The 21,668-nt window shown below is 38.6% G+C and overlaps 1 protein-coding gene across 4 annotated transcripts in view; it reads right to left on the reverse strand.

Annotated features, from left to right (window-relative positions):
* LOC117229102 (uncharacterized) overlaps positions 1 to 21,668 on the reverse strand; it is a 568,421-nt gene that overhangs the window by 309,179 nt on the left and 237,574 nt on the right. The window contains exon 1 of one of the 4 annotated variants that reach the window (XM_076523851.1): positions 15,605 to 15,925. The exons of 2 other annotated variants lie outside the window; for them this stretch is intronic. In XM_076523851.1, the coding sequence (XP_076379966.1) occupies positions 15,605 to 15,707 (103 nt within the window). In that variant the 5' untranslated portion in view covers positions 15,708 to 15,925. Of the gene's footprint in view, positions 1 to 15,604; positions 15,926 to 21,668 lie in introns of those variants that run through there. One more of the 4 variants, XM_076523850.1, reaches the window with a different exon arrangement.

Consider the following 21,668-nt stretch of genomic DNA (forward strand, 5'->3'; position numbering starts at 1 on the left):
AAAGGCAGACCGTGCGGAGAAATTTCCTTGGCGTCTGCGGCCGAAGCGCAATAGAAACGACATCTGCATGACAAGGCGCGGTTCGAAACGGTGGCCACCGAATTATTTACGGTGGCGGTGTCAGCACCGGTCCCGAACGCGCCCCTATATGATAAAGGCATTTGTCATCGCGCGCGCATTTCGGCTTCGATTACCGATACGGGAGCCACGCGATCGATAGATGCACCGCGCCGCTAACCGAATGGGTATTTATGGCCGGTCGTTTCCTACTTCCGCCCGCGTCCACGTTTCTTTCTCGTCCGCCCACGCAACCCACACCCTCATCGGCCGTTTCATCCTTGACAGTCTCTTTTCCCGTCGCTGCTCCATTTTTCCCGTCTCGCTGTCTCCTTTTCTCTCCCTTTTCCTTTCTCCCTTTCTCTCTCTCTCACTCCTTTTACTTTTCTCTCTCTCTTTTTCTTTCTCTCTCGACCCTGCCCCCCCCCTCTTGCTCTCAGCTTTTACGCTCGTCCCGGGTACTTTTTCATTCGCTGTCGTCTTCCATTATGAATCCTGTTAGTTTTGCCTCCCGACGACTTCACGTCATGATTCTCTACTTCTTCAACCCGGCCTCCGTTGTTGTCCACTTTGCTTCGCTACTTGGACGTCACTCCGCTTATTTTCCACGTCGTTCCGCGTCGCTACTGCTTTTCTACGTTTTTCGGATCACCCGCGAGCACCGGCCACGCTTCTGCACCGTGACCGAACGGTTCCCGAGTAAACTAGTGGAGCCAGTTACGGCGGGCTGACTGTGCCTTTAACCCTTTGCACTCGAATGGCGACTCTGAGGCGCCACTAAAAATTGGTGTACTATTTTTCAAAATCATTCTAAAAGCATCGGACTCGTTTCTACTTGAAAAGAAACTATTAAAATTGCATTGTACTTGACAACAGGCTCAATTTCATGTGCATAAGTCGCAATAAATTATATAAAATAGAACTATACCGTAGATCAGAAATCATGTTTTGGATTTCGAATTCAAATAGCTTCGACCGCAAAGGGTTAATATATTTTCAATTTTTATTTTTATCGGATAAGACATATGAAATCGTTTTTATTTAAACTCGATTAATCATTTATTTGTTAAAATTGAAGCTTGTAGAAGACGGATGTTCTTGTAATACCACAAAAATTATTTGAATTTTTTTATACTGAATTCGCGTAATTTGATGATCAATAAATGATGATCAATATTCGGTAAAATCGATCGTCTTAGGTAAGATATCGCAATGTTAATTACATTGGTAAAATATATTAAGATTACGGAAAAATAAAACGATGATTATTTATTTGAGTTTCAATTCCAATAGTTTATTTTACTGTGCACATATTTTTGCACAACAATTTTTCCCTCGATGCCGTTGTTTACTGTACCTCTAAAGTACAGTATTCTGTACAGGATAGGCTTACATAACCTCAAATCTCAAATCATCTCTACCACATTTTTAGAGGAAAAAATATTAATAAGAAATTTTACTAAAGCAGTCATCTATAATGCGAACCCGTTAATGACACGATGTTACATCCTGTTTTATAAAAAAAAACCAAAGAAGAAGAATTTAAAGAATGTGAAATATTACACTTTTATTGTCCACGATTTGTCTGCGGATTTTATGCATTTACGACAAAAACTGGCAGACGAAACACGGAACAGTGAAACTATTAAAGTTATTCAAGCCGGGAATACACGTCTAGGCAGTTCTTGTATCCAGCAAACGATGCAGAAAATTTTTACTTTGCATAGAGGTTCGCAGCCCGGCCATAAGTTTCACAAAAATGGAAAGCCGGGATCGTTCCTCCCGTATTCCCGCAGATGGCAAGCAATACATTTTTATTTCTATGCAAGCGGCGGGACTGACGGTCGCAATTATAGAACGAATAGCTACAAGATACATCTGATTATCAAGCATCAATCACCAGGTCCTCGGCGGAGCCATCCTCGATCATCTCCGAGAGCACGTTCGCATCCATTGTCTTAAAATTTCGACATTTATCTCCGGCTCTCCGAGCCTTATTTCATTGCCCCGACCGCTCGCACCCCCTAATCTAATTCCTTTCTCTTTCTCTCCCCCTCTCTCTCTCCCCCTGTTTCACTCTCTCTTCCTCCCTCGGCGTCCATCTGTCTGCATTATCCCCCAGCCATCTCTCCACCGCCTATTCTTTCCGATTCCATCGCCAGTTCCTCGTCATGAAAACCGATAAAAGTTATTAGATTCCCCGGCCAAGTAATTCCTGGCGGCTGGGGTTTCCGGAAATGAAGTCGGGAACCACGGACATCGGCCGCGTAAAGAGAGCACGAGGAAGCAGACCGCAGGGGTGTACCCGGAACAGAAAAACTACTCTACGACCGCTCACGACCGCCTTCTCTTTCAACGTGTCAGCAGCCACGATACTCGCGAGCGAACCTTTCGGATAGAGATCCCAATTGCGCGCGAATTTCACCGCTTCGCTCTCACGAACGCGTCGGGACAAGTGTGGGTATTACTGCGGCCGCCCCGAATACTCTGCGGTATTTCATAAAAGTAATAAAATTTTCTTACATTTTACAGTGTGTAATCTCCTAAAGATGAATCTCATAATTTCTTATATGTTTAATATTGATAATTTATGACACGCAAGCAACGGTAATCGCAGTTTAATTTTATTTATCGACTTTCGATATTCGTAAATATAATATTCGTGGATATAAATTAATAAAATATTATATTAATCGTAATGTAATATTCGTTTAAATATTCCTAACGGCAGCCGCGAACGCTGATTCGAAAGGCGTTCATATTTTGCTAATTAATAATAAGCTTATTTTTAAATAAAGCGTTATTTTTAAACAAAGTAATCATTACTTTGATACAAAAATCGACGCACGCTGTCGCTATCATCTGTCCTCAAATATTATTTACTAACACAGTATTCGGCGCATAGTTTTTCACTATGCGTGTACATTACTGCGTACCTTGACCTATACAGTGCAGTTTTCGATAAGCCGGTGCGAATGCGCTTGATCGTAGAGTATCTATACCTATATATATATATATAATTTATAAAGTATAATACTACAGTGAGAATATCTTGATCCTAGGAATTATATCATTGTGTGTGTAAATTTCAGCCGTTTATTTTGAAAGCGGCATAAGTCACTTTACCGTAATGAAAAGTGGTGATTTTTTAATGTTGAGACAACAAATTTTTTTTATGAGACATGATTTTTTAATGAGACAACAAATACAAGTAAATCTTCTCGAAAGTTAGCATCCATATTTTTAAACGTGTTAAAACGCAAACCCTTAAATATATCGGCTTAAAAACAAAGTGACTTATGCCACTTTCAAAATAAACGGCTCATTTAAAAGAAAATGAGTTATATCAGCGTTGACGCACAGCAATCGAAACGTCCGCAGTATTTGGCTCGCAGTAATAGATACATGACCGCGGTAATATATGTGCACGCATGGTTTCTTTATATTACGTTTTTTAATGAAATTCGTGCTTACGGAGATCCAATATTTTGAGGAAAGTAAATGTTCAAATCAAAGAATAATAGGTATAACTCGAGTTGTCAATTTATCGGCGTAAAAGTATTTATTACTTATTTTCTCTGTCGAAGTTCGCCTTCATTGAGAAACCGCAGTAAAACTTGCGCTTCTTACCCTATGTCGTGACGTAATGCCGCTTGTGCGATGCCACGGACGTGTTATCCGGCGGCGCAATAGCGTTCGTACTCCTGCGTCGCCGCGCAGAAGTAAACACGCGCTTCTCTGTTTTTGCCCCGTTTGTGACGTCTTGCTTCTATGTTGTGTCATTAGAACCAAACTTTTTGGAATCAAAGCTCTCGGATTGAAGCTCGTATTAAATACTCGTCTGAGGCACCGAACGAAACGGTATTGTGTCGCTGGATAACGCGTCCGTGGCATCGCATAGGCGGTATTATGTCACGTGATATTTCGTCTGTGACTTTATACAAACAGTATGAGAGAGAGCGAGAGCGAGAGAGAGAGAGCGATAGAGAGAGCGAGAGAGAGCGCGAGAGCGATAGAGAGAGCGAGAGAGAGCGAGAGAGAGAGCGAGAGAGCGAGGAAGAAAGCGAGAGAGAGCGAGAGAGAGCGAGAGAGAGAGAGAGCGCGAGAGCGATAGAGAGAGAGAGCGCGAGAGCGATAGAGAGAGCGAGAGAGAGCGAGAGAGCGAGAGAGAGCGAGAGAGAGCGAGAGAGCGAGAGAGCGAGAGAGCGAGAGCGATAGAGAGAGCGCGAGAGCGAGAGCGACAGAGAGAGCGCGAGAGCGATAGAGAGAGCGAGAGAGAGCGAGAGAGCGAGAGAGCGAGGAAGAAAGCGAGAGAGAGCGCGAGAGAGAGCGAGAGAGAGAGCGAGAGTGAGAGAGAGAGAGAGCGAGAGAGAGCGCGAGAGAGAGCGAGAGCGCGAGAGAGAGAGACCGAAGTGGTTAATCGCGACTTTCGCAATTCTTAGCTATTCATACTTGACTTCCACCGTTCGCACTGATATAAATAGAATATTAATTATAATTCTGCTAAATCAGTTCCAGCTTCCAAATTTAAATGCAACTTTTCTTGCTTAATTTTTAAGGTTACATCAACCCTCAGCGATCATTAGCAGCCGTGATCTGACGCAGGTACTATGATATTAAGATCTAAATTTGTTGTAATTGGTCGCCATGTTTGGAGAAATTTGTAACATTTGAACACGATTTGTCCTGTTTAATAGCTTCGAAATACGAATTTTTAATTTTTTTTCTATACGTAGACAGATTCGTAGCTTTTTAATGAAACTAACACGTGTCACGTGTACCCGTGTACCGATACAGCCGTTTTAATACACGTTCGAAACCGCGGGCTCTCCTTTTGATACGCCCCTCGGCGAGATCAACTTCGCCTTTGCGTATACCCACCCGCTACCCTGGCCCGATATATTGCTAAAATATTCATAAGTAGACCACGGTCCTTTATACGCTCATTACGCATGCAAATGCGCAGTACACCGCGAAGCGTGTACCTCCTGAAAGATTAACGACGATTTTATATGACCCTAACCGAACGGAGACTCTTATCTCGCGGAATAAATTCTTCTCGACGGATTCTGCTTCTGTGCTCGGATCGGGAAACGTCGGTGATTGGAGAGAAATATGGTATTTAACTCTTTGTGGTCGGAGAGCTAGATTCGACGTTGACTTTTGCATTTATTGTTACTTGTTTTGTCGATCCACATTTCATGCATGAATCACAATTGCACGTAGGAACAATTATTGTAATGTTTCTCAATCGTTATAAAAATAGATCGTAAAGTTATCTATTAACTTATTTATTGAATACGATTGAATGCTATAGGAACTGAATATTGTTAATAAATGTAATTCGATCCAAGGTTATGTCAAAGTTAATTTTTAGGATTATTTTAATATTTTTCAACCGTTCTAAATAGATCGTAAAGTTATCTATTAATTTATTTATTGAATACGATCGAATGCTATAGGAACTGAATATTGTTAATAAATGTAATTCGATTCAAGGTTATGTCAAGGTTAATTTTTAGGATTATTTTAATATTTTTCAACCGTTCTAAATAGATCGTAAAGTTATTTATTAATTTATTTCATGAATACTTATATTATTTGAATATTGTTAATAAATATAAATATAATTATTACTATATAAATTGTAAATATAATTCAATCCAAAGTTGATTTTATAGGATCATTGCAAATTCTACAATAGACGAGTTGCCAAAACCGCGGGTTATTATGCAAAATTCAAATTTTAATTAGTTCAGAATATTACACGATAAAATCTCCGTTATATGTTCCCACTAATTAGGGAAACATGAATGTCCGGATAACGGCACAGCTGTCCGAACGCCGAACTGAATTTTTAATAATTTCTACAATAAATCACCTGAACGTTAAGCGTACGATAATCGTTTTCCACGAAGCCTTTATTTTTATAATTGTTCGTATTTCATTCACGCGCGATGACTTTTATGATTAACTGTGCTCACAATTGGAAAATTTGATATTTCGAAAGCTTCGCAATTTTATTTACACTTGCAGCGTTTGCAATGATTTTATCTAATACAGTAATTTGAAAAAAAGGTAGTAAAAAGAATAGACAATTTGGAAAGCGGCGATACGATTATTCGAGCGTCTCGCGTTTGATTTTTATAGTCGTCGACAGTCGGTAACTATAATATAAAACGAGCCGCAAGGCGAATCGTCGATTTTTGTGCGCGATCTGAGCGCGAATTAGGGAGAAATTACTATACCGATATCGTGCATTTCATTCTTTTATGATTAACTATGCGCACAATTGGAAAGTTTGAGATTTCGAAAGCTTCGCAATTTTATTTACACTTGCAGCGTTTGCAATGACTTTATCTAATACAGTAATTTGAAAAAAGAAAGTAGTAAAAAGAATGGAAATTTGGAAAGCGAAGATACGAATTATTTTTACAGTCGTCGACAATCGGTAACTATAATATAAAACGAGACGCAAGGCGAATCGTCGATTTTTGTGCGCGATCTGAGCGCGAATTAGGGAGAAATTACTGTACCGATATCGTGCATTTCATTCTTTTATGATTAACTATGCGCACAATTGGAAAATTTGATATTTCGAAAGCTTCGCAATTTTATTTACACTTGCAGCGTTTGCAATGATTTTATCTAATACAGTAATTTGAAAAAAAAGTAGTAAAAAGAATGGACAATTTGGAAAGCGACGATACGAATTATTTTTACAGTCGTCGACAATCGGTAACTATAATATAAAACGAGACGCAAGGCGAATCGTCGATTTTTGTGCGCGATCTGAGCGCGAATTAGGGAGAAATTACTATACCGATATCGTGCATTTCATTCTTTTATGATTAACTATGCGCACAATTGGAAAGTTTGAGATTTCGAAAGCTTCGCAATTTTATTTACACTTGCAGCGTTTGCAATGATTTTATCTAATACAGTAATTTGAAAAAAAAGTAGTAAAAAGAATGGACAATTTGGAAAGCGACGATACGAATTATTTTTACAGTCGTCGACAATCGGTAACTATAATATAAAACGAGACGCAAGGCAAATCGTCGATTTTTGTGCGCGATCTGAGCGCGAATTAGGGAGAAATTACTGTACCGATATCGGAGAGATGGTAATCGCGGGAGCAGGACAGCGATCGCGTTGGTCGGGGGGAATAAAATTAAATAAAATAAATCGAGCCTCGGAGATTAAGAGGCAGAATTTGCGGCTCGTTATTTTCTGCTGGGTTACCATAAATTCGTTGTATCAAGATGAGAACGCCGTACGCCGTTCGATTTTAATTTATGCGGAAACGTTCGTTAAATACTGATAAACGGTAACGCGCATTAGCGTAAAATAACGCACGGTGCGAACGGAAGCGGGCGCCGAGGCATGGACCACGGTACACTAATAATTCTCGTTCCAACAAGCCATTTATAATTCTACAAAACCAACTATTTGGGCGCGTCGGGCGAAGTTGCCGCTGCTGAGTAGACGTATTGTGTTCGAGAATAGATTTAATTGCTGCGTGAGTTCATTGTTTCGATCTCGCGGCGAACGGATTTTCGGAAGGCCGATTCTCCGTATGGTTTCTTACGTGCTACGGAATAATTTGTTGGATCGTTCATGCTCCCCTACGTGTTATCGATTATTGTTCACTTATTAGAGGATTATGCGAATTCACGTTTTTATACGATACTCTCGTAGAAATTTCTTTAGGTCTATCAGAAAATATATTCTTGTTACAGACATTTTGTCGCGTCTTGAAAATGTCATAACTAGACTGCGGATTTTATGCATTTACAATAACAATGGCAAGGAATTGTGACATATTCCAAGCAATTAAGACATTAAAAGATTAAATAGATTTTTTTATTCGAATGCTGTTCTTTGCAATTGACTCGGACAAGTTTTATTTTGCATAAAGATTCGCTTTCTTTTTTTTCATGGAAGAATGGCTATCATATTATAAACAATCATATATCATAATTTAGTTTAACACTTGATCAACGGATCGATAATAACTAGACTGCGGATTTTATGCATTTACAATAACAATGGCAAGAAATTGTGACATATTCCAAGCAATTAAGACATTAAAAGATTAAATAGATTTTTTATTCGAATGCTGTTCTTTGCAATTGACTCGGACAGGTTTTATTTTGCATAAAGATTCGCTTTCTTTTTTTTCATGGAAGAATGGCTATCATATTATAAACAATCATATATCATAATTTAGTTTAACACTTGATCAACGGATCGATAATAACTAGATTGCGGATTTTATGCATTTACAATAACAATGGCAAGGAATTGTGACATATTCCAAGCAATTAAGACATTAAAAGATTAAATAGATTTTTTTATTCGAATGCTGTTCTTTGCAATTGACTCGGACAGGTTTTATTTTGCATAAAGATTCGCTTTCTTTTTTTTCATGAAATAATGGCTATCATATTATAAACAATCATGTATCATAATTTAGTTCAACACTCGATCAGCGGATCGAGTCAATTTTGACGTCGAGTATAAATGTTATTAATAATTGTCAATCTAGTTTCTAATAATTAATTTGAATTTTCGAATATTGTATTAAGATCTATCGAAAAATTAACGCGTTTAAAGGGAACGCGTTACCTTAAAAAACAAATTAATCAAATTACTGAATAAAATGATAAATAATCCCAAGTGTACATGGTCGATTTTTTAATCATTTTTATTCACACATTTTTCTTAAAACAATTTTGGAATTCATTTTAATTGAAATACATTGAACGAACCAAATGTTACTAGGATTTTTCGAAAAGAGTTGATTTTACATAATTTTTCGTTTCTAATTTCGGTTTTTAGATTAATTCATAATAATAATTAATTTCTGTTTTAGTTTTCGATCAAATAACTTTGACATCGTGGGAATTTTTTATGTTGATACACGCCACTTAACGTGTAAATATTTTAATGTTCGAGGATGGATAGAGAATCGCGAATCGAGTCGAATTTATTAGAAATAAATGCACTGTAATCTAAACGAAACATTCGGAGCTTTATCGTAATTGGAAGTCGGATCGGGTCGATCCAGGGCTATCAGAAGGATCTGCGACTAGGAACGATGGGACACGGTGGTAAAACAGAAGCCCGATCTGATTGTTAATCATTCCTGGCGTCGTCTACGTGCCCGTTTCCCTTTCTTTCCCGATACCGGCTGTGTTTCATGGCGGTCTCGTTCCTACGGATTCTCATTTCGGTGTTCAGAACGTCGACCGAAATCGATGCGGAGATCAGGAAAGATATGTGCTCGGTATTCCCTGTTGCGGAGTTATTGGCCGGGGGTAATCGTGGATTTATGTGGTCCGTTTAATGAAATTTGTGCTTTCGTTCGAACGAATCTGTTCCGACGGATCCCTCCCCAGGACGGATGGATTTCAACCGCGCGCCACGACGGACCTATCCCGTTGTTTTGACTCGCAGTTTGCCTCCCCCGAAGCAAATGAACCCGTCCGATAACCGAGGGCTCGTCCGAAGTCTAGTTAATCGTCCGCTCGACATTCGCGAAGTTTCGCGACGAATTTCATCGAGAACGTCCGACGAGCCACGGAGCTGAAAATTCCTGATTTTCCGTGACTTTATTAATGCATCGCGATCGATGAAATGTAACAACGTAGCACGTCGTAGCTAAATATGTTCAACACAGTTTCAACGATCTGTTTCTGACTTTATTTTCTAATAAAGGGTTAACGTTCTCCACGTTTTCGTTACTTTTATTCGACTGGGCTGTAACTATTTTTACAGGGTGTCCCAAAAATGTCTCGCAATCCGGAAGTGGCGGGTTCCTCGGATTATTTGAAGCATCTTCTTCCTTTACAAAAATTTTCTCCGAGGCACCGTTAACGAGTTATTAACGAAAAACAGTGACCAATGAGAGGCGAGCGCAGCAGGCGCGAGGCGGCCGAGCCAACGGCGCCAGCGGTCGAGCGGTCGAATCCCAGCTCAGCTGGCGTGAGGCGGCCGAGCCGACGGCGCCAGCGGTCGAATCCCAGTTCCGCTCATTGGCTCGGTCGCCTCGCGCCAGCCGAGCTCGCCTCTCATTAGTCACAGTTTTTCGTTAATAATTCGTTAATGATGCCTCGGAGAAAATTTTTGTAAAGGAGAAAGTTGTTTCAAATGACCTGAGGAACCCGCCACTTTCGGATTGCGAGACATTTTTGGGACAGCCTGTACAACTACAGCTGGGAATAAAATGCAACGTATGGCTCATCTGAGATTAACACAGCATTTTTCACTTTTCATTTAGGGTCTATCGTGACTACGATGTGCTAATTAATTATGTTCGTGAAGATCGTTGTACCAATTCAGAATTTTATTAGAGAATCGATGAGACATTTTCTTCCTTCGTGTTTCTTGTGGATTATTACAAAAAGAAAAGCTATTCAATACTATTTTAATATGAACACCTCTGAAAGTTATGTTTAAATTATATAAAATTCGTTATGATCGCTTGTGACTGTAAAGGCGCTTCGATAAAATTCATGTAATCGAAAGACATCAAAATGTTTGGTTAACGATAGCGTTCGAAATCAACTTTTGTTATAGCACGTTACAATGCAGATAATATACGATCATAGTTCGTTGTCTCGCGTAGCTTGTTCTCTACATGTTTTATAAGATTTATAAATATGATCGGTCTTAGGTCGCTAAACCCGCTATGCGAGGCTATTACGGGCAGAAGATATTACGAGCGTGCAAAGTGTATCTATTTTAGCATTCTCTAAGGTGCAAAAATAATGTTTTCGTGCCGGTCGCACCTCTCGGCATTTACGGAACGTATCGATCTACGGTGGCCCACAAAATGGTTCGTGCATCTTTTAAAACGCAATACATTTTTCAGAACTGAGCTGAATAACTTGAATTCTTTTTTAGGTGACAGAGGGACTTGTTTATCAGACGATGACTGAAACGATTGTCTTTTTAAATTTTACTATTACTTGGAACGACAAGAAAATAAAAATCTCTCGCTCTTCAACTTTTTTATCTGATACTTTCGTTATCCTATAACGAAAATTTAACTAATTATATGCGTGTTGAAAATTTTATCGAAATCGGTTCACGTTGTTACGGGTTACAACAAATTAAAGATCGCAAAAATCGCAATTTTGTCGCGATTTTTGCCAAAAACTGTAAAAAATCTGCAGTTTTTAAAATCCTAAAATAACCTCGACGATGAGTTGACCGATTTCGATAAAATTTTCAGCACGCATACAAGTTATCGAGATCTACGAAAGGCATTTTTTTAAATTTTCGTTACACGCTCAGGTAAAAAAGTTAAAAAATGAGGGTTTTTAATTTTTTCTTTCCATTCCAAGTAATAGCAAAATTAAAAAAGAAAAATCTTTTTAGCAATCGTTTAACAGACTAGTTCCTCTATCACCTAAACAAAAAATCAAATCACTTAATTCAGTTTTGAAAAAGTTATTTTAAAAGGTGTACGAACACTTTCGTGGGTCACTACGCGCAGTTCCATAGGCGGCGAAAACTATTTTCGACGGGCTCCAGCTAATTCCAACCCGATGATCCGGCTAAAAATACGTTCGGGCAAGAAACAATCGTAATTCAGAATAAATGGTCGTTCTCTCAAGGCGGAATACGGTGCGAAAGAAGCGGGACGGTGTTGCGGTGACGTTTCCGCACAATATTTCCCGAAATAACCGACGGCGTAAAAGTGTAGAAAAAGCAAAAGGCTCACATGTTGCGAGCGATGAATCACCCCCTTTATGGCTGTACTTCTGGAAGAATATTTCTTCCAGAAGCAACAACGTTTCTGCATACAAAGTTTTAACGCGGCCGGCCACGGACAACTAAAACAGAAACTATTTGTTTTACGACGCGTCGCCGGGACCAGAGAAATCATAGCAAATGTTCATAGTACATCCACGTTTTAAGTACCCTGAAAATCGTCGTGTCCGCCGGCGCTTTAAAATTCCTGTTCGAAATTATTAATTACAGCGCGTCATTTCGCGAGCGATCGACGCAACGTTATTTCGCTCGCGAGAAGTATCTTCGTTTTTAATGCTGCGCGGTAGCGATTGTTTCAGAAAATCGAGCTATCCGCATGGAAATGACGAAGCTCTGGTCTCGTCGTTCTTAATTATTTTTTAAACAATAGCAGAAAACAATAGATCATTCGATCAGATCGAATCGCGCTGTTCGGATCGACACTGTTGCCGAAAAATTTTTAGCTACGAATTGCGGTATTCTAACAATTTTCAAGCAATTCTTTATTATATGAAATTATTAATACTAGCCATTTTTCATTTGCAGAAGTACGACAAAATAAATCAACTCGCAGCTGCAGATTTTACGTGGTTTTCTGACAAAAATTAATCGACGGTATTTCAAGCGGTAAAAATGGTCCTCGCTGAAATTATCAAAGGTGCGCAGCTTCCATTACGATTGATGAAGAAAACGTTCATTTTCGAAGATAGTCCGTCGATGAACATTGCCGGAGTGATTACGAAATTGCCGAAGCGAAATGTCGAGGTAATGGAAAAGCTGGACCGGAGCCGATATTAAATAGTATCGCGAATCGAAGTTTGATCGTGGCTCGAAGCCGTGACGCTTCGGCTCGCCGGAAGGCGAACTGCGCCAGGAGAAAGACTTTCAAAAGTCACCGGTTCAAGATACGAGCGTTTCCCTGTTTCCAGATATCCGGCGCGAACGGCAGTCCAATTTTCTTAAGGGTCACAGGTGTAGCCGGCCGAACAAAAACAGAGGGAAAGAGGGAGCCGCGAGATAAACGGGGATGCCGATTCGAGGGAACGCGGTTCAAGAATAGCAGCTGGCAAAAATAGAGGATGCCCGCGCGGCGAAATGCCGAAAGGCGAGGAATAACTTTAGCTTGGGACACCAACAAAGCTCCAGCGGACATCTGTAGCCCGCTGCGGCCTCGCGATATTAATGTTACGGCGAAAAGAAAGACCAGGAACGAATCGGGGGACTCGGTCCAAATGAATTCGCCCAGCGTCTCTCTTCGAGTGCCTAGCAGAAGCTCTATCAAGGAATTCTCCTTCCTCCTTTCATTAGTCACTGCTGGGCCAGCCGAGCTTTATGCGTTCGCGACGTTTGCGTATTTCGAAAATAATTATATTATAATATTCGTATTATTATTATATCATAATATAATTACATTATTATTATATCGTAATATAATTACATTATTATTATATCATAATATAATTACATTATTACTATATCATAATATAATTACATTATTATTATATTATTATATAATTACATTATTATATTATTATATAATCACATTATAGTAATTATATTATTATTATATTATAATATAATTGCATTATAACAATTATATTATTATTATGATACAAATTCATTATACTAATTCATTATACTTCTATTCTTAGATGTTCAAACAAATTTGTCTCCCATTCTAATATTTTTGAAAAATAGATTTTAAAAGTGCTTAAGTTTTAAGAAATTGAATATAGTTCATTAACACCGAAGAAACAAAGTATTTTAGGATATTCGATAATTAGTCAATTATTCGATATTACAGAAGAGACTTCCTTATCCAAACATTTATTTTTACATTTATTTTTACGTTTATTTCTACATTTATTTTTACATTTATTTCTACATTTATTTCTACATTTATTTTCTAGTCATTGTATTATTTAGATACATTGTCAGTGATAATTTACCATCTATTACAGAATTCGAATGAAACATTTAGACAACAGAATGTCTTGTTGCTAAAAAATAAATCTGTGCATTTTTATGAAAGATCGTCCGCGTTTAACAAATGATTGCATTGACATTTTTCATTTCATCTAATCTTCCTTCTATTTTAAATTGCAACTGCTCACGCTTGCCATAAATGCATAAAATCCGCACTTCATGTAGTTAGCATCAATTTAGATTATATGTATAAAGGAAGCAATAATTTAGTTGAAACGTCGAATGTAAATTACGAACAGACTTTAATCCAGTCACGACTGAATTACGATACAAAATCAATGAAAGAAATCCTACCAGTTTTTGCACCATGTTTTGAAGAAGGATAATTATTTATACAAAATTAATTACTAGGTATATTACACAATGTATAACGACTTCTTTCGTAGAAACTGCACAGGTGCGCCAATTGTTAATATAATCTTCCATATTTATTCGTGAACGTTTGTTCAAACGTGAACGCATAAGATATCGCATTGGCAAAACTGTCGCGGATGATGAAAATCACACGTTCCGTGTAAATAATTCAGAGTACTGCACAATGATGTCACGACGATTGGTACATGTATATATGTATATAACACTGTAGAATGAAAGCAAAGGGAGGAAAGTAAAATTCACTCGATAGTTTCTATGTTTCAGAAAAATCCCCTCATAGTTTCATGGTTACAACGATAAATCTGCCAGAAGAACGGAACGGTAAGCAAAGCACTGATAAATCTGTCAAACACGGCGAAACGGTAAATCATAGCGCAGAATCTACATTTGCTTACGTTAGTCGTGCCCGTTGCATTGTAAGAATATTAAGCGACGTTGTAAATCAAAATTGGAAAACGCAAAACTGGACGGCGACAGACCGATAAGAATTCCGAGCGATCGTCGCGAAACGAAGTTCCCCGGAAACAAATGAACTCTTGTTTTACAGTTTCAAACTATGAACCTGAACGCGTAATACAAATACAATAGTGCATCTAGTAGCACTATGTGCACCTGTTAGCAGGAATTTTTGTATAATAACAGCGAACTTAAAACTCTATTTTTAGAACACGAAATAAAAAAACTTCGCTTTCCGAGCACGGAACAAAAAATTCACTCATCGTCAGTTATCTTGCAACTGCCCCGATACGATTAATAGTTAATAATAATTCGCGAAGGTGCCGAATATAATAGTGAACAAATATATGTATATTTATGTATATTAACAAATATATGTATATTTGAAACGGAATAACTATTTTCGAAATTGGGCGAAACGGGTTCAATATTATCGACACGTTCAATATTACTGCCAAAGAACTGGCTTCCTAGATAATGCAAAAAGGAAGAAAAATGAAAAATATTTGCAAAAATTGCAATTGGAAAAATTGCACAACGAAAAAACATTTTCCTTAAATTTCTAAAATCACGTTCTCCAATTTTTCACCCGACTGCTATTTTCGCAAAAAACTTTTCCCCCGGTAAATTAAATCTTCCATCGTTCGAAAAAAAAATGTCAAATCGTTTGGTCCAATTTTAGAGAAGTTATTTCGTTTTTAAACGGTGTCCGCGACTGTAACACGTTGTCTGACCCGGGACAAAAACTCACCGTAAAGGAGTTTAAAATTCCATCGCGTTAAAAAAAAAAAAAATACCATCGCGTTCGAAAGCACCGCTGTATCCGACTTTTTTGCGGCGAGAGATTCGCGATTAATTATTCAGAAATCGTGTCGCCGCGCGCCAGGTAAAATCAAGGCGGTTCCTCGTAACCGGAAACGAAATCTGGTTAATGCAAGCACGGGGATACAATAGAAAGATGATTTACCCAGATGATCTTGTTCGCTCTGAACCTGGCCGGGCTCGACGATCACCAGACACCAGATGGACACCAAGGACACCGAGGGAAGCAATTTTCCCGATATTCCCATTTCTCTTCGTCGGCGAGTCAGTCCGGCTCCGAGCGATGAAAACACGGTTGTCGCCAGAACACGCGCGCCCGCACACGGAAACGTCCAATCAGCCGAGGAAACACTGGCTTTTCGTCTTGCCGGCCGCGAGGTTAATATCCTTCCAATTCATCCCTTTCCTTTCCATCAGAAACTTGTCCGAACTGCGGACCCGTTCTTCCCTTTTCCGATCTATTGACGCGCCGTGTCCTGCGACGGTGTAAATAGAAAGGAAATCTTCCGAATGTTAGTTCTTCCATCGAATTGCAGCTGTCCCGAGGCACGTGAACTTTTTATTCCACGAGGATTCCGGGGTAAGCGTGGCTATTACCGCGGACGCCCCCGAATACTGCGGTATTTTATAAAAGCAATAAGATCTAACATTTCATAGCGCGTCCTAAAAATGAATTTCATAAGTTTTTATACGTTTGATATTGATAATTTATGACATGCAAGTATCAGCAGACGCAGGTTTAATTTATTAATGGACTTTTGATATTCGGAAGCTTATGAGAACGTCGAGTCTTATGAAATACTAATGGCAGCTGTGAACGCTGATTCGAAAAGCGTTTATATTTTGGTAATTAATTTATATTTAGCTATTTATTTTAGCGCTTAATATACAGTACAATCATTCTTGCTCTCGACGGACACGTTTTATTAATGGTTTTTGTAAACGAATATAAACTGCTTGAACTGATAAACGCAACGGTAAGTCAGAATATACAGGGTGTCCCAAAATTATTGTATTTCCGGGAACTGAGGGGTTCCTGAGGTTATTTGAAGTAACTTTTTCCTCAGCGAAAATGCGATCCGCGGCTTCGTTTGCGAGTTATTAACGAAAAACAGTGACCAATGAGAGGCGAGATCGGCTGGCGCGTGGCGGGCGAGCCAATGCACGGAACTGAGCTTCGTGCGCTCATTGGCTCGGCCGCCTCTCGCTAGCCGAGCTCGCTTCTCATTGGTCAATGTTTTTCGTTAATAACTCGTTAACGATGCCTCGGAGAATATTTTTGTAAAGGAAAAAGTTACTTCAAATGATCTCAGGAGCCTCACATTTCCCGGGAATACTATAATTCTGGGACACCTTGTATAATGTATCGAATAGAATTTTGTATCTGTGAAGGATGTTAGTGAAGAAGGGTGTTAGTGGTGGAGAATAAGCGAAAGGAAAAATATGACGATTCGTTGAAACAAATCAATTTTTGCAAATACAGTTCGTTTAATGTAATATTTAACGAAGGAAAATTATAAATAGCTTGACAACGTAGTATCCTGTATAAAATTAATTTGTCGAAATCCGAGAACAATGAAATTAAGAGAACACTGATTCTACTAAAAACTTCCAAAATTTTTCAGGGATGTTTAACATCCATTTTGAACATTTCTACTAATTCTACTAATTCGTTCTGGTTCTACCTTCCGCGAGAATAATTTTCCGGAACAAAATTTCTTGGCATTCTGCCTGGCGGGACAAAATGAAAATGGAATTCGCGTGACTAATAGCCGAAGCGACAAAAGTTCATGCGTGCGTTTCTCGCGAAACCATCGAGAAGTCTAGCAAATCTCTCGCGTACATTTGAAAATAATTCGAAGATCGACGACGGGATAGAGCGACGACTTATCCTCGCCCTCTCTCTCTCTAATTTGAATTTCATTCGAACAAAAAACCCGGCGTCGGGGTAATCCGTTTGGCTCGGAGAGATCTTTGTAAAAAAATTTCACGCGCATTGTGCCGCGGCACAATGCGCCTATTGTCGCCGTATTTTCATTTACGAGGGGACAAGAATTTATATAATTAAATAAAATTCGGAATGGACACGGAACTGTCCGCCATAAAAATGGCATTAGCTCGCATGAAATATACAAGCGGCATCGTCTCCGCCCGTGCAAATGTTTCCGCATTTTTTTCTCTTCTATTTTTTTTTTACTGTTCCGCGACGGCCATATTTCCTGATTAACCCGCGCTGTCTGTCGGTAAATGAAATGCGAAATTAATGTATTCCCCTCGAGATGAAGTATTTTTCTTCGTTGTTGCTGCATCAACGGATCAAAAGCGCGAACGCGCCGGTAATAATTACGCCGTATCCGATGGAAACATCGTGCGCCGCCACGCACCCCTATTGTTCATTGTTTACATATCCGACTGCGATTGTGATAAAGGACGGTGGAACGCGCGGCTGGCAATAAATAGACTGCGAGATTTATGCGTTTGTGACAAAAAGTGGTGGTATTTTGCGATCCCGGTAGGACTAAAGGAATTCAAGACCGCCGCAATCCTTTCCATTGATCTTATTGGAACGATTCAAAACATAGAACGAAATTTCTATGCGACTTTTATCTCTTAACTGAAATTAACTGGTTCATTGAATTTTCAATTTACGATTATTCAGATCGCGAAGATACGTTTACGAGTCATTCATTCGATATACGCGTTACTCGCGTCAAATGATAAAAAAGCAGAATAAATATTTGAACCGGGATTTATGCGTTTGTGACACAAAAAGTGCTGGTATTTTGCGATCCCAGCAGGACTAAAGAAATTCAAGACCGTCGCGATCCTTTCCATTGATCTTATTGGAACGATTCAAAACACAGAACGAAATTTCTATGCGACTTTTATCTCTTAACTGAAATTAACTGGTTCATTGAATTTTCAATTTACGATTATTCAGATCGCGAAGATACGTTTACGAGTCATTCATTCGATATACGCGTTACTCGCGTCAAATGATAAAAAAGCAGAATAAATATTTGAACCGGGATTTATGCGTTTGTGACAAAAAGTGGTGGTATTTTGCGATCCCGGCAGGACTAAAGGAATTCAAGACCGTCGCGATCCTTTCCATTGATCTTATTGGAACGATTCAAAACACAGAACGAAATTTCTATGCGACTTTTATCTCTTAACTGAAATTAACTGGTTCATTGAATTTTCAATTTACGATTATTCAGATCGCGAAGATACGTTTACGAGTCATTCGTTCGATATACGCGTTACTCGCGTCAAATGATAAAAAAGCAGAATAAATATTTGAACCGGGATTTATGCGTTTGTGACAAAAAGTGGTGGTATTTGCGATCCCGGCAAGACTAAAGGAATTCAAGACCGTCGCGATCCTTTCCATTGATCTTATTGGAACGATTCAAAACACAGAACGAAATTTCTATGCGACTTTTATCTCTTAACTGAAATTAACTGGTTCATTGAATTTTCAATTTACGATTATTCAGATTGTAAAGGTACATTTACGAGTTATTTATGCGTTTGTGACACAAAAAGTGCTGGTATTTTGCGATCCCGGCAAGTCTAAAGGATTCAAGACCGTCGCGATCCTTTCCATTGATCTCATAAGAACGATTTAAAACATAGAACGAAATTTCTATGCGACTTTTATCTCTTAACTGAAATTAACTGATTCATTGAATTTTCAATTTATCATTTATTCGATATACGCGTTACTCGCGTCAAACGTTAAAAAAAGCAGAATAAATATCTGAACCGATGCGGGCAATTTTGTATTTTGCACGAAGATCCGCATTCCCATAATAAACGATGCGACGAATTTGCGGATCAAAAATGTGACGAACCGGAGAGAAATTGTGGCCTTGCTGTAGATATTTTTTTTTTTGTCATCCCGCCGAAACGATCGGAGATATATCGAGGAACGACATCCGAAACTGATGCGTTGTCGACGTTGATTTCCGGTGAAGAGATGGTTCCCGCCGTTGGTCAAGTTTCCGGAAAATTCTGTACGTCCATTTTCATTGCCCGCAGCCAACGAATACCACGGATTTTGAGCGAAATAATAGAAACGTCGATAGAAGAAATTCTTTTTCAGCTTCGTTTCGCGGACCGATGTTCCTCGAATAACTTGTTTCCTCGAAGCCGCGATTCTTTTTAATATGACTTTTAATGACTGATACGAGACTGAAATACGAAGCGGGTGGTGGACCGATTTGATTACAGAAACGAATATTCAAAGAAGAAAGAACATTTTTTCGTTCCATTCCGTCCGTGGAAACTGCGAAAACTTTGCTACTTAAGTGGGAACGGTGTATTCGGACCCGATCGGGATTTAATTAGTCAATTCATCAACGGAAACGCTTGCGCCCTAATCGCCTTTTCATACACGCGATTCACTTTCTTCGAATCCAATCCCGTCCAATTAAAGATAACGAAGAGGAGGTCACCGAATGATGGAGCGTTTCGCAAGTGACGTTTCTTCGGATAAATCACTTTTTTATGGAACTTGACAATTGATCGGTAATTACCGGGTCTCGGATTTAACGATTTCCGATCTGATCGACGTTTATCTGTACGAATCGCGTCTTAAAATGATTACTAATTACCTTACGAAGTCGGCAGATTTAAAGTTTCGAACGATTCCGTGATTATCTTTCGATATAATTGAAAGTTCGATTACTCTTTGGATTTTAGATTCTTACGCAAATTCGCATTTTTTATAGGCGACCGCGGGGAAGATAGAGCGAATTAAAATGATTCTCTGAAACTGTCTGGAGTTCTGTTGGAATTTCATGCTCGCATGTTAACTTCGTAACAAATTTTTATGACGCGTGAAATTTTCAAGAAAAATTAATAAAAGCAGCGTTACATTATTTCAACCAGATAGCTCCTGCAATTATTTCAAATATTTATTATGCGTGCCTGTTATATACATATACAAAATCAAGTTTTAACGAAACGACTTTTATTTTTCAATTTTATTGTTAACACTTGTTTATTTAATTAACCCAACATTTATTCACGACGAGCGCCCTCGTCAAAAACAGCTGACTCGTTAATAAACAGTCTTACGCGCGTGCGAGGAATAAAAATAAGATCCTTATTTAGCTGACTTTTCTAACAAGTACTACTTTCGTTCCACTTGCGAAATTGCCTCGCTCTTAACAGAGACATAATTGATCGTCCACTAAACAGAACTCACCCCCAGGGCACAGACGTGACGTATTCTTGATGAGAACGTTTTTTCCCGGATGAGATTAAAAGTTATCGGGATTCCACAGGTCGGGGTGCATTAAATATATTAAACAGTGACCTCGCTTGCATCGCGGCGTATCGAATGCATTGTGCACTTTCTACGCGGATCGTGTTTTATTCTTGTAATCGAGCTTTCCTGACCTCTTTATTATGTCACCGTTTCCGGTGCCATCGTATTCGGTCGAACCGCAATGCTCAGCTTCTAGTATAAGTAGAATGGGACAACCATGATCAGACAAGAGTTGGGCATTACTCGGATTGTTTCGAATGAATATTTTGCGTAAGGACATTGTCCGGATGAATTCCCTTCAGTCGAATATTTTATTCAAATAATTCATTAATATTCGTCATAAATTATTCTATCTATTCATTCGAGTCATTCTTTATTCGAATGATTCTTTATTCGAGTAATTCATTATTCGAATAAATTTTTATTCAAATAATTCGAATAATTCTTTATTCGAATAAATTTTTATTCAAATAATTCGGAAAGTTCTTTATTCGAATCAATTTTTATTCAAATAATTCGAAAAATTCTTTATTCGAATAAATTTTTATTCAAATAATTCGGAAAGTTCTTTATTCGAATCAATTTTTATTCAAATAATTCGAAAAATTCTTTATTCGAATAAATTTTTATTCAAATAATTCGAAGAAATCTTTATTCGAAAAATTCTTTATTCGAATACATTTTCATTCAAATAATTCGAAAAATTCTTTATTGGAATAATTTTTTGTTCGAACAATTCTTTATTTGAATAATTCTTTATTTGAGTAATTCTTTATTCGAATAAATTTTTATCTGCTTAAATATTTATCCGATAGCGCCGAATAAAATTTTATTCGTTAGTCTTTGCCTTTCATTCGTCGTCCGAACGAAACTTCGCCCAATGCTGGATCAGACCGCACGCTTTCTGCATTTTCAGCGCCTCCGTACAATT

This window comes from Megalopta genalis, chromosome 7 (assembly GCF_051020955.1).
Source record: "Megalopta genalis isolate 19385.01 chromosome 7, iyMegGena1_principal, whole genome shotgun sequence".
NCBI lineage: Eukaryota > Metazoa > Arthropoda > Insecta > Hymenoptera > Halictidae > Megalopta > Megalopta genalis.